Source organism: Thunnus albacares, chromosome 19 (genome assembly GCF_914725855.1).
Source record: "Thunnus albacares chromosome 19, fThuAlb1.1, whole genome shotgun sequence".
Taxonomy (NCBI): domain Eukaryota; kingdom Metazoa; phylum Chordata; class Actinopteri; order Scombriformes; family Scombridae; genus Thunnus; species Thunnus albacares.
Window position 1 is genome coordinate 22469588 of NC_058124.1, and position 16873 is coordinate 22486460.

At 37.2% G+C, this 16873-nt stretch overlaps 1 protein-coding gene across 2 annotated transcripts; it reads right to left on the reverse strand.

Moving 5' to 3' along the window:
• Positions 1-430: 430 nt before the first annotated feature.
• On the reverse strand, positions 431-13878 carry LOC122969520 (T-cell differentiation antigen CD6-like). 2 transcript variants are annotated; one of them, XM_044335256.1, is made up of 13 exons: positions 13661-13878; positions 12511-12600; positions 9645-9926; positions 7740-8054; positions 6130-6444; positions 4470-4532; positions 4149-4292; positions 2880-3002; positions 2491-2613; positions 2195-2263; positions 1523-1630; positions 1050-1160; positions 431-965 (listed from the first exon to the last, which is right to left on the reverse strand). In XM_044335256.1, the coding sequence occupies exons 1-13, from the start codon at positions 13866-13868 to the stop codon at positions 877-879; spliced, it is 2040 nt and encodes a 679-aa protein (XP_044191191.1). In that variant the 5' UTR covers positions 13869-13878; the 3' UTR covers positions 431-876. The 2 variants fall into 2 exon arrangements, with proteins under 2 accessions (XP_044191191.1, XP_044191189.1); XM_044335254.1 differs by having other exon boundaries at positions 1523-1690; positions 13661-13877.
• Between the last annotated feature and the right edge of the window lie 2995 nt (positions 13879-16873).

Sequence of the window (16873 nt, forward strand, 5' to 3'; positions counted from 1 at the left end):
CCAGAGCTTCAGGCTGCTCTAAACCTTCTGTTTGCAGTTACCGCTACTTCTCCATCGAACCGATGTCAGATTGTTTGCACATGCCCACAGACGGCCGTCTGTTCCGCAGTTGTTGCGAAGGTTGTTCATGTTGTCTACTTGTATATTTCAGATCAGATTATGGCTTGAACATGTATGGATGTATTTGAGAAGTTTACAGTATATTCTGAGTAAAGAACAGGAAAAAGGAGTGAAATCCAACTACTACTGTTTGTTTATGTAGCCTCCGGAGCTGGCGAGGGGCAGCTTTCAGAAGCTAACCAATCAGAACAGAGTGGGCTTATCAGGAGGGGAGTCTTAAAGAGACAGGAGCTAAAACGGCCTGTTTCAGACAGAGGCTGAACTGATGGGCAGCATAAAAAGCCACCTGGAAATGTGCATGTCTTTCTTAAAAACAGTTTGTGCTCACAACCAAAAAAAAAAAAAAAAAAAAGGAAACGTTGTGATGGATTACCTGCAGTATGTCAATCAATTTTCTAGTCTCTACAACGGTACATAATAGTTATTATTGCTGACTCACAGGAAACAGTAGTTTGGTAATTTGCAGGTCAAAAGACGGTCATGAGAGGTCAAAATTGGTCTAAATAAGGTTTTTACATGTCTAGGCTACATATAACTCTTGTTTCAACAGCACGTCAGTGTTAAGCAGGTTCTAACTACTGCACAAAATTAAATATAGTCATTAAAATGCTCTCAAAACAATGACTATATGTAATCTACAACACGTAGACACGTATTTGGTCTAACAGAACAGATTTTCTTTCAGCGGAGATTTCTCAAACCTTCTGTGCCACACTCTTGGTCTCTGTGACCTGGAGTCACCTCCTCTGTTTGATATTATGATCCTATGTCATCATAGTCATCCTCAGATGACGTCTCGCAGTCAGGGCTCACAGGGGAGTAGACAGGTTCGTCACCTCCGTCATCTAACAATCAGTCAATAACAATCATCAGCAAACATGTGACTCTGTAAACATTTTTAATGTTTGTTACTGTTCTGTGACATTTACCTAAATTCTGCGGGTTTGGTGTTTGTCCAGAGTACATCTGGTCGTTGCTGAAGACAAACCTTGAAGGGTCAGAGGTACCGTTGGCAACAGATGACTGGCCCAGTCCTGGCTCTGTAATTTCTGAGAGCACAGGGAATACGTTTAGTTTTCATAAATTTGATCTGACTTGAGAAAGCTTTTTGAGAAAATTGTCTTTATTCTTTCATATCCTCCTATTTGAAGAAGTGAAAAAAACTGCAACACCCTTCTACCAATATCTCAAAATATTAGGACATTACAACTACTTTAACCAACTAATATTACCACTATAACTAGTATCACTAATACTAACTAAAAGGGGCAAAGCATACTAAATTTATGACAGTGGATCCTAATGTAGACATAAATATCAAAAATATTTTCACAGTGACTTCTAAAAAATGCCAAATTTATAGCAAACGTGTGAATATTCCAGCGACTCTCTGTGTTTGTACCTGTTATGTAGCCGTTTTTCGTGTTTTCGTAGCATTCCCCGGACGAGGTACTGGAGGTGTCAAACGAGTCCTCTGAGATACACTTCGACACTCTGGCGTATTGATCTCCTGATGGGTAGGCATTATAGTGTGTAAAGGCTCTCATTGCTTCATTTGTGGCTTCAGGGCCTTAAACAGTAAAATGAAATACGACGAATGATGATAAAAGAACACTTTGAATGATATCTTGTAAATATATAAAATGCAAACTATGAATACATGAATATATAAAATCTAAAATCTTGTAAAAGGGATAATTGTCAGCAAATCCCATTTAAAACCAAACCTGTGTTTTCACTCACTCATTAATTATTCCCTGTATAATAGACACTCAGTAGTTAATTCTATAGTGTCTTTGAGACAATTATATAGGGAATAAATCTCATGTTCACAATTTGGACACTCAAATAAAATGGTGGAGTGTAAATAAAGAGCATTTAATAGTAGACAGGGAGTAATTTTGGATACAGCGTAAACCCCATTAAATAATCAAAACTCTGTCGATGTTTGTGCCTTTGATGATTAGTCGACATGCAGTTCTGTCTAATGGGAGTATTATTGTCTGCATTTGTGATCTGTTGAGTGTAAGATCTTTGTCTTTGCATCAACATCTTTCTTCACAAAGTGACTCACCTTCCTCAGTGAGGCTGCCAAGACCCGGAGCCATCAAAGTGTTGGTGTCTGTTCTGTACCGCTGAGAATCTACATTCAAAAATGATGCACACGGCGCATTGTTTCAATCACAAACCATCCTGCAAACATTCACTGCAAACAGCATTGATCTGCAAACACTGCAAGCACATGACAGAGCAGCTTTAACCGCAAAAGGCAGAAACACAGCAAAAGAAAATTTCTTCTTCAAGAAGCAAAGACTGAGGAAGACACAGAAATGAATACAAATGGAGAGGAAGTAAAAGAATGTAGCTCACTCCGAAAGGTTGATAAAGGGACAGACGGGTCAGTGCTTGGGTCATACTGCTCATAGTCTGTATCTACTGACGTGCTGTCAGCACTACTAAGCTGGGTCCAAAGTTGCCTGGGATTGGGAGGGACTTTTTGAGACAAACACAAAGGGTGAAATGACTTGATGAGATGACTGGATGCCGTGAAGACGTTGCACAATTCTGTAACTTTCTCACCTCTATTCATGTGCTGTATATACAGTATCTACACTGTAGAAATATATGCAGGATACAAAGAAAGAAAAAACATTTGATTCTCTATGAAAACTGAGTTGTATCAGTATCCAAAGTTAAAAATTCAGCACATCACTTTCAGTTAGTTTTCACCATATTCTTGGAAACGTTCAACCACTGACCATCTGTCTGCATCGGGGTGGCGGTGGAAGTGACCTTGACGAGATTGACGGCGTCGTGGTAATCGTTTTGACGATGTGCAGACGGAGGCGCCGGGCTGGTGCGTGTCTGCTTGAGTAAGAAAGCTGTGGACATAAACAACAATATAAAGATTATTACTGTAAACAGCAGGAAAAGTTTAACTCTTGGTGTGTGTCGTGTCTACCGGAGGAAAGTGTTGATTTATTTATTTAAAATGAGGGTTTAAATGAGGGTCCTGGTGTGTTAGATGTTTAAGATGCAGACCATGTCATCAACCTCTCTCTCTCCCCTCATTTCATGTCTGCTTTATACCACATACTGTTGTGGTTGTATGTAGTTTCTCGTTTGAGCTTAATGGTAAATAGCATTTATATAGAGCCTCTCTAGTCTTATCAACCACTCAAAGCGCTTTACACTACATGCCAACATCAACACACACATTCACACACTGATGGCAGAGGCTGCAGCGCTTCCTATCCAAAGCAGCCCACAATGTTTCTATGCTCAGCCATTCACACACACACTCACACAATTTGGAGTTCGGTGTCTTTGCCAAAGGACACTTTAACATGCGGACTGGAGGAGCCGGGGATTGAACCACCAACTGTTTGATTAGTGGGCGATCGGCTCTACTTCATGAGCCACAGCGGCCCATGATTAATAATTTCAGGAATGCTGCATTTTTTTAAAAAAATAGGTACCTAACCATGTTTCCCTATTGATGGACATACAGTACATATCAAATATATAAAGTTGCATACAGTATGTTATTGTGGAACCAATTTCTAAATAACAAGGTTTTGTTCCACCTATCTGAAGGCAATGTGGTCAAAATGTTTGAGGGAACGAGCGTCATGAAAAGTGGGTGTTTTTTTTTATTTTTATGAGAATTTCCGCTCATGAACGGCACAAGTTATTTGGAACTGAATCAAAGATAATATGAAATACATAGAGATATCACAACTAGTGTTTTTATTAAGTAAAGTAAAGTAAACTTATTAAATAAGTTACATATTAGCCAAACCCAGAGAGACAGGCTAAGATTTTAAATGTAAGATTTTACTGATTTAGTTCATAGATGTGATCTTACTTATAAAAGTTCACTTTATCTTTGGGATCAATTCTAAGTGTAGAGATACTAAAATCTGTGATATTTTCAGTTAAAACGCTTGTTGAAGCAGAATTACTGGATCACTGTAGAAATGTAAGTAGTGAGACATCAGCGCAGAGTAAAGTCAGGAAGAACCAACCGTGTCTTCTTCTGTAATGGCAGCAGAGCACCGTGTTTGTGATCAGAAACACGAGGAGCAGCAGCGACAGAGTTATGGTGCTGAGCAGCTCTGGAGACACTGAGAAGAAGCCTTTAGCAGGACCGACTGTGGTTGTTGTAACTTCTGGGATGGAAAAAAAAAACAACAAATCATCATACTTTTCTTAAAACTGGTAGCTGATTCAAGACTGTCAAAGCATCAAGAGACAAACTGTATTAGTTTATATTGATCTTAAATAAGTCAAGGAATATTTAAAGTAACATTTGTAAATATAATTTGACATATAAATAAGTTATTTACCAGTGATTCCATTGGTAAATGCAGTTATATTATCTGTGGTGAATGTAGGAAACCCGAGGGAACCTACAGGACAAAAAATATTTGTTTATCACAGTTTGGATGTGAGCCGACATCCAGAGATATTAAGGAAGATATCAGTTATTCATATTTTCAACTCTCCATTTGTGCAGAGTTAAATCAACACAAATGTCATATTTCTACAAGAACAAACTTTTATATGATTCTGTAAACGCTGAGCAGCAGGTTAGAAGGATGCTCGCTGTGATAATTCGTTATGATGTAAGAGATGGAAGGAAACGGTGCTCTGCCAAATATCTAATCAAGACTCAAATCTAAAACCTTAAAAGGAAGTTCTGCAGAAATGTTATTTACAGCTAAAGAGTTGTTTTAGGGAGGATAGAGATGTTGTATCACAGACTGTAAAGCTTCCCTGAGGCAAATTAGCGATTTGTGATATTGGACTGTACAAATAAAAGTATTATAATTATTTGTACAGCACCTTTCATACAAAAAAAATGCAGCTCAAAGTGCTTTTCAACAAAATAAATGACATGCACCAAGTGCTTCACATCAAAAAAAGACATAAACTGAACATTAAAAACATGTAAATGTACATAAGATGAAAAATAAAACCCACTTGATAACAGTACTAAACACAAGATAAAATAAAGTGAAAATACAATACATAGAACATGTTCTTCTGTGGTGGTAATTTGAGAATTAAGGTATTTCTCCATGTGTAAATAATCTCGCTTTGGTCTCTGAAGAACCTTCCCTTTTCAGACTCATCACCGGTCTTTGGTTAACCAAATAAACCTATTTCAGTTTAACCCAGAACATCTTCCCACGGTTAACCTCACCGTGAGTTTTATACATGTTGGCTGCAAAATTGACTGGATTTGACTACTGCGAGGGTTTAAAAAAAACCCACACCAACTTTTTCATTATAATTTCGGAAAAGCGAACAGTATCACCACGATGCAGACGTCTGTATGTTACAGTTTTCAGTGGATTCAATTTGAGTGCAGAATTCTGTTTCAGTCTTATAAATAATTAAAAACTTGAGCATTTAGGGAAGAGTTTCTCCTTTCTTTTAGGAGGTTATCTATCTAGTTGAACAGCTATGAGCGTAAAACAAACAAAAGTTGATTCATCTGTAAATTACCAGCTATTCGTGTCATGAAACCATTAAATTAGTTTTTGCCTTTTATACATGTTTTTTGGAGTTGTTTTTTTTTTTTAAAAAAAAGCATTAAATCAAAATTAGATTTGGTATAATTATTTAGACACAAACACAAATTATTTTACATCGTAACTTTCATAATTTAATGGAAAGTGAATAATAACAGCTATTTGTGTTATTTGATTTAATTTGATATTTTATACAAGAGCTCAAAAAATGCTGGAAACAAAAGAAAATTATTGTATTAAATGTATAAAATGTCACTTATAGCTGATACCTGTTTTCCTTTTTCTTTTTCAATTTTATGGAAGTTTAAGTAAAATATGATAAATTAACAATTTTAGCCAAAATGGCCACTTTCATATGTGCTGTTCTTACTATTTTACTGTGTCTAAATCAAGTCATCAGGTTCTCTGGACTCATGCAAAGCTAATTTAGCCCCGACCCATATTGTTGGTCACAAACACTGTCACTCACCATTACAGATGAGACTAGATGCTTTCGAGTCTTTACACAGGAATGGGTGGTTGATGAACTCTTCGCACTGCCACAGGTTCTTGGAGTTTGAAGAGCATAGATAGTACCACAGTGTCCCGTTGTTGTGTGTGGGAGGAGGAAGAAACTGGGTGAATTGCAGAGGTTCACTGCCACACTGCAGCATGGAGCACACCATGGAGGCCATGTCTTTGTCCCAGCAGTTATCACACACCGTCCCCCAGCTGCCGTTACGATGGATCTCCACTTTACCAGAGCAGCGGTCCAGACCTCCTGTCAGTCTGACTGCTCTCATCTCTACACACAGAAAATACAAAATGTGAAACTATTAGAAAGCTATTATAAAATGACCATTTTCTGCAATTCTGGGTTCACAGTTTTTCAAGTCTGTCTTAAAACAGTCAGCTACCCAGATGAACATTGAAACCTATTTTTCCTGCTGTAATCATTCCTCCTGTTCATACTGACTATTAGAAGATCCCTTCATAATGCACTTACAATGTAAGTGATGGGGGACAAAATCCACAGTCCTCCTTCTGTGCAAAAATGTATTTAAAAGTTGATCTGAAGCTAATAAGAAGTTTCAGTCATCCACATGAGTCAAATCAAGTAGATATCTTTCAACAGTACAGTCTTTTTAGTGCCAAAGTCCCTCTTTTTGTTACTACATTTCCACCACAGCAACAGGGAAACACTGTCCAATGAAACACAAAGAGGTAATTTGATGCTAAAAAGTTATGCTAATGCTAAATATGGCAGATATCCACTTGATATAACTAACTCAGACTGCTGAAGCCTTATATAAGCTTCAGATCAACTTTTAAATGTATTTTTGGACAAAATGACTGTGTGGACACACTGTGGATTTTGTCCTCCATCACTTACATTTAAAGCACATTTGAAGGGGATCTTTTAATAGCCAGTATGAACAGGAGGAATGATTACAGCAAGGAAAACCTCTTTCACTGTTCATATGGAAACCTGACTGCTGTTTTAAGACGAACTGGAAAAATTGTGAACCCTTTCTTATTACCATTTTTAGAGAGAACAGAGTTATCAAGGCAAAAGCACAAACAACAGTAAACGATGTAATATATAAAGATAATAATAAACAATATATATTGGACTCATGACCTAACCATCCTGTCTACGGTTTGAAACAGGAAATAAGTTAAAAATACTTAGTCAGCCATGCATCATTACAATGTCACCTAGGGCTGCAACTAACAAATACTTTCATCCATCTCATTTCCATTATCTTCTCGATAAATCGATTAGTTGTTTGGTCTATAAAATGTCAGAAAATTGCGATAAATGTCGATAACTGTTTCCCAAGGTGACGTTCTCAAATGTCTTGTTTTGTCCACAACCCAAAGATTTTCAGTTTACTGTCATAGAAGACTAAAGAAACCAGAAAATATTTACATTTGAGAAGCTGGAATCAGAGAATTTGGCAACATTTTTCCTAAAAAATGACTCAAAATGATTAATCAATTATAAAAATAGTTGGAGATTTATTCAATAGTTGGCAACTAATCAATTAATCATTGCAGCTTCGGTTCTCTGCATGTGTGAGTGAAGTTTGTTGTGACCTGAGCACATGACCCCGGCATCCTCTTTGTGTCCGCAGTCGGAGTCGTCCTGAGCGCCCGGACAGGCCCACAGGTTCCCCTCCTTGCCCGTACAGTTCAGCTCGTCCAGGTGGATTGGTCCTCTGCCCGGGGGGAAGGGGCCGCCCTGTCCCGTCACATTGAGGGCGTAACCGCAGCCGAGCTGGGCGCACACCACGTCAGCGTCCTTCAGGTCCCACCGGTCGTCACACACTGTGCCCCATTTCTTGTTTCTCCATAACTCCACCCGTCCAGCACAGCGGTCTGTTCCTCCTGCCAGCCGCACATTCTGGTGGCCTGAGGACGACATCATCATGTATGTCTATTTACTGCATGTTAGTGTTTATAGAGGGCAGAAAGAGCCTGGAAATACAATATGGCAACTTATTTTATTATATTTACAGTAACTGAAGAAGACGTTTGAAGACGTTGAAAACAAATGAGTCATTTTATCCATTAGCTCAAACTAAAAGACCACTGATAATTAATGCAGGGATGATTCCCCACCTGCATTTGAATATTATTTCTGAGTGGGCTGATAACACGGAGGGACTGATCTATTCACCAGACAGAAGGTGTTAATGTTTTATTCAGAGTGATGTTATTATCTCAGGTGTTATCCGTATATAAGGAAATAAATGAGTGTTTAAGCCATTTACACCTTATTTTAACTCACTCAGGTACACTGATATTTATTTATGCACTACACACTTTATATTTCTCATGTTTTTGTGTCCTTTGTTTTATTTTATTTTATTATTAATACCTGGTCCTGTGAAGAACAACATCTCATTCTGCCATATGTAAAGTTTAATATACTGCGAATGACTGAAGAATGACCTGAAGTTCACATAAACAATAAATGAATTGTTAAATTCACAGCTGTTTAAAAGGGAATTTTAATGTGGGGTGGGTTTTTTTTAACTAATTCAATTTTCATTTACCAACTGCTTATGCATTTTAATTTTGAATTCCATCCCCTCTGGTATCATTTTTATTCAGTAGGCTACTCTTGGGCAATACAGGTAACTGCCCAGAGGTCCCAGACCCTCAGGGGGCCCAAAGTCTCCAGGTTCACTATGTGGTGTCATAATTGGATTCATTGGAAATGTGTTTGCTAATAAAAGCTGCATTATTACCTCATTATGAGGTCCCATCTTGTAGGTGGGCCTGAGTTAAAATATAGTTTTAAGGCCTTTATTATTGAAGTTTTTGATTTTACTTACATGGTGCAAAATCCTTAATATCAAATAAAACCAAATAATAACTGCTAACTAACACAGAGTGCAGGAAATACAAGGGTTCAGTGGGGGACTCACAGCTCCTTTTATCCATGAACACAAGTTGTTATTGGTTGAAATGTGACACAGAAGTGCACAAACCTCCGAGAATCACATCAGCCACCAAGAGCTCACATAGTTCTTGTATTTATTCATATTTCCCTTTTCAACTGGATCTGTTTATGTATTGTTTTATCCAGCTCAGATTCTTTGATGAACCCACACACATTATTAACGGTTGATTATCAATTAATAGTAGCTTTATAACCACAGCAACCCTCTCTAAGTCATGCAGAGCTGTTGTTTCCTCCATATATGACGCTATAATTATGGTATTTTTAAAATTGTTGCTGCAAATAGAACAGGGGGACCAACATAATACTAAAAATGCGTCACTGGTGTTATCAAAGCTGCTAAACCTTTGTTGTTGTGTTGTTGGGTATAGATATTATCTGCCTACATATTAGCTCACAACAACCCACAAAACTTTAGGAAAATACAAAACAAGTGCGTCTTCTGGAAAGAGGTTCAGAGTTTTCACAGTTTCCATTTTGTGCACATTTTGCAAGTTTATATGAAAGTATAGAACATAAAAGAGACACCTTACCACATACAGCTTCAGTGATCACAGTGCAGTTACTTCCTACGCTCCGTGAGCAGTTCTGCAGACGACCATCTTTGTACAAACAGTCATGAAAGCAGGTGGTATTGCGAGGTGAGCGGGTTTTATTCACATGATAGATGCTGCCACAGTCGAGATCCTTACAGATCTGTTCAAACAACAAATCTGTGGTTTCAGATAAAAGCACCACCTCGACACTGTTGCTGTTTCCCGGCATCCTGAGAGTCCAATTGCATTTACCCGCAAGTCGGTGTATGAAAGGATCACCTGAGGACAGACAGAGACAGAAACAAAGAAGGATTTATATGAAACCATTCAAACAACTGATTCAACACAGCTTAAGATAATTATCTAGAATTTACTGTCCCGAACTTGTTGTCTCTTTACTGTCTCATACCAGTATCAAAAAAGTTTCCTGTACATGACTAACTAAGTTATTTTGATTTTACACTCCTCCACCTCCAGATTACAGGTTATCTGTAACTTTACCACCATGTGAAGAATGCGAAGTTGCAGAAGATGAAGTTGCAGAACATCTCTGATGTTTTCCGTTAGTACTCTACTGCATATGGCAAAAACATTAAAAAAAATATAGCTGGAAATGCGTCATATTTTTCTTAGTGTGAACAAATCCTTTGAAAAGATTAAAAGTGTGTTTCTCTACACTTTCTCACTTCAACAGCCAGTCTGTGGCACTCAGCCTCAATCCCATTTGTTCCTTCTAACAGTGTAAAAACAAGTCACAAATATATATATACATATATATATATATACATATATATATATATATATATACATTTTTTTATAGAGGCTCAGTAATTTCCTTAAAAATCTTGACACTGTAGTTTTTAGCAAACGTTACTCAAACAGGAGTAAGTAGTGCATTTGTTGAGGACTATTTTCAGCGGCAGATACACATCTGGTGCTCGGTAGACAGTGTTTGTGTTGACTCAAAATAAACTGCAGCGGCTGTGTTCATGATAATGCAGGAAGGAAGGAAAATGTCACCCAGTCCAACTGTGTGGCTTGTTGATATGTTTTTGGACAACAGCAGACGTCTATACCAGTGGTTCTTAAACTTGTTCACATCAAAGACCCCTAAACTGACACAAATTAGACCACAGACCCCCATTTGATGAGATTTCTGCTTTTAGAGCAAAATAGTCATACATTCTGTCATTGTGTTACTTATTGATGGAATTAAAGTGAAAATAAATGATTCTCCTTTTTGCTGGAGACTCCCTGGAACTCCCTCATGGACCCCTGGGGGTCCCCAGAACCCACTTTGAGAACCACTGCTCTATGGTACAGAGGAATAAAATGTATCAGCTTTGGATACACAGACCAAACCCCTTAGTAGGATCAATCATCCTGTGAAGATCATTGTTGGTTTAAGTCTTTTCATGAGATTTCCTGACAATAAAAAATACAGTATTCTGCAAAAGATTTAGGCACTTTAGATCTGTTGATTCTTAACCAACATGCAATACCATCAAGGAGGCGTCTGACTGGTTTAATCAGATTTATTCATTCTGCAGCACGACAACGACCCCAAACAAATCATAAAGAACTATCTTCAGCGACAAGAACAAGGAGTCCTGCAACAGATGGTTTTGCCTCCACAGAGTCCTGATCTCAACATCATGGAGTCAGTCTGGGACCACATGAAGAGACAGAAGCAGCTGAGAAACCAAAACCCACAGAAGAACTGCGGCAACTTCTCCAAGATGCAGGAACAACCGACCCGCCAAATACCTGAAAAACTGTGTGCAGGTGTACCGCAAAGAACTGCTGCTGTTTTAAAGGCAAAGCTGCTCACACCAAATATTGATTTCATTTAGGATTCTTCTGTTTCCTGAACTTTCTATGAAGTTAACTGACGAATAAAAACTAAAAAAGCATCCTCACTTTACTTTTAGTGCTTAAAACTTTTGCACAATACTGTATAATATCACCAAACTCTTCCTTTTAGCCCAAAGATGAGGAAGCAATTTTGAGCTCGTCAGTCTGTATTACATCTACGTATCCACAGCCACACAAAAAGCTTGGATGCTCAGGTTGATCACAACAAAGAAACTAATATTAATGAACTGGAATCCTCCTCACGTTCACGTTTCTTAAGGTGGAATGCTGAAATGGTCTCGGTCATACAGATGGAAGCAGTATCCTGACTTGTCTAACTAAATAACTTACGTCTTTTCAAACGTTCTCTTTGTCAGGGGTGAGTTTGTCAGTATTTTATGGTATTTTGAAGTGTGATTTTGTCATATACCAAATAACCACAAAAAGCAAAAAGCCCTGCCGGGACCCCTCTCACATACCAAAAGCCCCCCCCCGCGCCCCCTCCTCTCTTCTCTCATATTTCCTGTCTCCATTTCCTGCCAACAATCTATTAACAGCATACATACCAACAAAACAACCTATTTTTTACAGCAATACTTACTTTCATATTCATTTTAACATTCAGCTTTGTCAGTTCTGTTTTACTGTCGTTAATTTTATTATCACTGTTATCATTATAACCTGGCAGATACAATTTCTTTTACTCTGACAGTGAGTTTATTGGACTGAGATGCTTCTGGGACAAAACTCCCTCACTGAGGATGCAGTTGAGCGCAAAGACACACAGGCAGCAAACAAAGGTCGCTTGCAGAGCAAACCAGAGTCTGCGTAGGAGATACTGTATCACAGTTAGATTTGCACCTGCAAGACTCACTAAGATGTATTCCACATTCAGGTCACCCCACATCCTGTGACAACATGGGCAGAAATATTCATGCATCCTCTGCATTTAGAGTAAGAGGGGTTATCTTCCTGAATAACACATTTATAAGAAGATGATTAAACTTACTGTTGACTTCCTCTTGTAGCCTCGTGTTATTTCCATCTGCTGTCACCTGGATGTTAGTTGGGTCTGTTTGAGTAGATGAGTTTTGAGAAGCTGAAACAAAGAAAGGACAAAAAACATGTTAATGTTAACATGGGCATCAGGCAACACACCACATCAAACTTATCTCGACTTTTGAAGAGTAACCACTTGACCAAATGTTTGTATTTTGAGCACGTGGATGGATTGCACTGTGGCTGAAATGTCGTATGAGGTCACACCACCATGAATTACTTGCCATGTGTCCACATTTCTCACTTATTTTATCTTCTTTTTGAAGAACTCCACATATGTTTTCCACTCCTTGTGACTGAATCTTATTGAAGATTCAAAGGTTTATTTATCACACGCACAAGTAATATGTGTTGTGAAAGACAAAATAAGGATTACGCAAGTGAAACATGTGATAAAAATACAACATTAAAAAATATATATCTATAAATATATCTACAAAAAAAACATAAAAGTCACAACTCCAAATATGCAGGGCAGTCCATTATCCACCTTTCTGTCTGAACTGTTTATTTGATCTTTTGAAATATTTCTAAACTCCACAACATGTCTGTATATGTTAGTTTTACCTCAATTTGTTACTGAAGTAGCTTGAAATACATTAAAAGGCCAAATCCGTGATAATTTGGAAGCGTTGTGTTGTTAATAGAAAATAATTCTACATTTACACAACACACATTTCGCAGCGTTTCAGTTTTTTTGTGTAAAAATTGTTGTGTTGCTTACTTTTCTTATGAATATCTTATAAATAGTGACAATGAATAATAAAATAGAAGACAATAACAGCTTATTACTGTTTATTGGCAGCTATCATTTATCAGCATCCTTTAGTAAATCATCATTTCCATTTAAAGATTAATAACAGTTGATGTGCAGTTTAAGCCAAACTGGACCCAATTTAAGTGAAAACTACTAAAGATATTTACACATTTGAAAAATAGCATTAAATACAGTTACAACTGCATGTAATCATAAAAATATATCATCATCTTAGCTGGTGTTAATGAAGCCAACGTGAAGCTGACAGCAAAACCGTCCGTTTTTGAGTAGCTTTTAAATTCAAAGTTTTGAAGGTTTAAATGTACAAAACAGTAAACACTACCTTGACAGAGACAGCTCAGTTGAACAATTAACATCCATTTCACCAGCGTCATGTTGTAGACAGAAAGGGGAAACAGCTTCTGTTGTTTCTGCTCTAAGTGGAATCGATGTAGATCGTTGTAGTTCGTATCAACATCTACTGAGCCTGTGTGCGGAGAGTGTGGCTTCCTCTCTTGTTCTGTTGATGTTCGATTGACAGAACTTCCCATTTGCCACAGCAAAGTCAGTGGCTTTGTCACTGATACACAATATCAGAGCTCAACCACAAGTCATTAAATAGCATCATTTACACGGTGTTTTAGTTATTTTATTACTTTAGAAGCATTTTGTGCTGATAATTTACCTTGTTTTGTCTTTGATTTCCTTTAGACATATAATGTGTGACTACTATTATGGACACTTTGGACAACTAGACATTGATAAAAGTGTGATTCTGATGCGGTCTGTAACAAGGGACAGCAGTGTTTGTACTTCCTCAGGAAGTGAAATGTTTTTAATGTAGATAGAAAAATTATGTCTTTGTTTTACAAGTCATTTATTGAATATATTCTTACTTTTTCTATGATTTCTTTGTCTTGTAACCCAAACATCAGGGACAAATATCGCCTGAGCTATATTGTGAAAGTAGCTGTTGAGGTGATTTGACCAGCAGGTTCTCCACTAGACCAGCTCTATATTAGACTGTACAGACCCGCCCCTTCACTTTGAGTTTGAAACTCAGGCTGTAGATTCAGAAAACCCCAGTTCAAGTGCAATAGGAGTAAAAACTCCTTCATTCCCTGTGCAATAATCCTGCTTAATTTGCACATGTAATTTACCATTTTGGAGATTGTTTTGTTGTATTATTTTGTTCTGTATATTGTAGGTACAAGAAATATTTTTGTATTTGTTTTTGTACTTGTGTTGTTTGTTTTGTCTTGTGCCCCTGACCGCAGGTCAAGTTTCCCATCTGGGATAATAAAGTGACTGAACTGAACTGAATTTGTATCCTTGTTATAAAATGTACTGAATTAACAATATAATACAATTCATATGTAGTAACTGTAACGCCCAAAAAGAATCATGAATTCCGGTCATAATGTGTCATCTATGATACATCATGAGTCATATGCTGTGAAGTGTTTCAATACTCAGTCATGAGTAGAGCATTTACAGTCATAATTATCTTAAAATTACCAAACTACTATATTATAGATAGCACTATTTAATATGATTTTTGTATGGCATTAATCATATTACATTAGGGTTCAGTCATTTGACTCTAATGATGTTAGTTGTTTTAAGGTCCATTTCTGTTGCTTGTTTGTTTGTTTGTTTGTTTTGTCATGTAAGGAAATAATAATATCAACACAATATGTGGTGTCATGTAAACAGTCTTTTTATCATATTAAAACTAATAAGGATTTAAGGACTGTTTCACATACAATAAATCAGCCAGGTGACGTAAAACAACTTTTAACCAGCTGGGGGCGACATTGCCTCGGGTCTGACATGAAAATCTTGAGCAAAAAGGTGGGAAGTACAGTAATGATTAGGCTATCAACAAGATTTGTTTTGTTTGTGAGTCAATTCAAATGACAAACATGATGGACAAACTACATGAAACCACAAACAAGCGGTAAGATGAAGAGGTTATTTAAAACTTTTTCTGGAAATTGGGGGGGGTTTTATCAGCCTTGGGAGAGTTGACTATATACAGTTACAATGTACCTGTGGGTGGTATTTTAGAGGCTGATTACATCATTTTACTTAAACTGGAATACCTTTAGGCTAATAAAGAAAAAAGAAAGAAAGAAAATATTCAGTATCAATAATTATTCCTGGCAGGATACAGAAGGCCTTGAATTTAGAATTTACACCTTAATGTTTGGAAATAACAACTGGATAAATAAAGTATGAAAATCCAAACCAGCAGACACTTAATATGTTTTTGTCCTCAGAAATGGATGGATCCTGTCTACAGCACTGCTTTTAAGACATCATTGCTTTTATACATCAATGGTAATACACCACTGTAAAAAGAGATTTTTTTTGTAATCAGTAATAAAAAAAAACAATGCAGTTTATCCAGAAAACTGTGCAGTTTTTGAACAGTATAACATTAATTTGATGTTTCACTTGAACATTAACTCATTCACGCGTTCCAATGACAGAAGTTGTTTTTTATCTGTTATGTCAGGTGTCTTGGCACACTCACCCTATGAGAAACACCTTTTCATTCTGCCAAGTGTATGAAATACTTATGGCTCCAATGACAAGTAAAGCTAATTCAAATCTAAATATGGGATAAATTTATGAACTTAATCAGTTTTAACCAGTGTGGGTACAAGTGTAGTCAAAACCTTTAAAGGCCTTTTTCCCCCCAGTACAAGACAATCCTGACATCTAGTCAGACATTGACTTGCTTACAAACACGCCAGGGGGACTAAAGGTTGTCATAACAGAAAAAAGAAATAGTTAAATAAATATCTTGTAAAGCTTAGAGGAGTTATATGTTTTAACAGTTTTTTTTTTGTTCATACATTCAGATATAGAGGAAATGTATTGTTAGATATGGACACTCAGCTCTGAAAAGATCGTCTTTTTGCTTAAGAATTTTAATTTGTGAATATAAAACTTGGTCAAAATATTAAACAAATTATTTAGATAAAACTGAGAGCAGAGATACCTGTCATATTCAGTGAATCCAAACAGTACATTTTTTTTCCAAAGTAGGCCTAAAGTAAAGTGAGGGTAAATATGATAAGCAATCAATCAAAAATGAGATAAAATTTACTCCACAGTTGTTTTGTATATGAGTAAGACCAAAATAAATGTACCAGCGTTTCTCTACATAAAGTATAACTTACATCAATATCTTTCTTCAGTTTATGAAGCACCTTCCGGAGTGTCAAAAGTTCAGGTCTGTGATCTTCATATACAGTCTGTGGTGTGACCTCACAGCTCTGACAGCTCCCTGCTTTGTTTACATGCTGTTCCAGGAGCACGCGCTCACCTCTACTCTCTCTCCTATTGGCTGTCCGGATCTGTAGCCCCGCCCACCAACGGCCGGCCGGGAAAAAAACTGACAGAAACCAAAACTTTGTTACAAGATTGACGTTATTGTCATATGTTTTCTGAAATATAAACACTCAGTAAAGTTCGAATAAAATATTATACGTACATTAACAACATTCGCCCTCATAAAACGACTGTTTCTCCTTTTAGTAGCTAG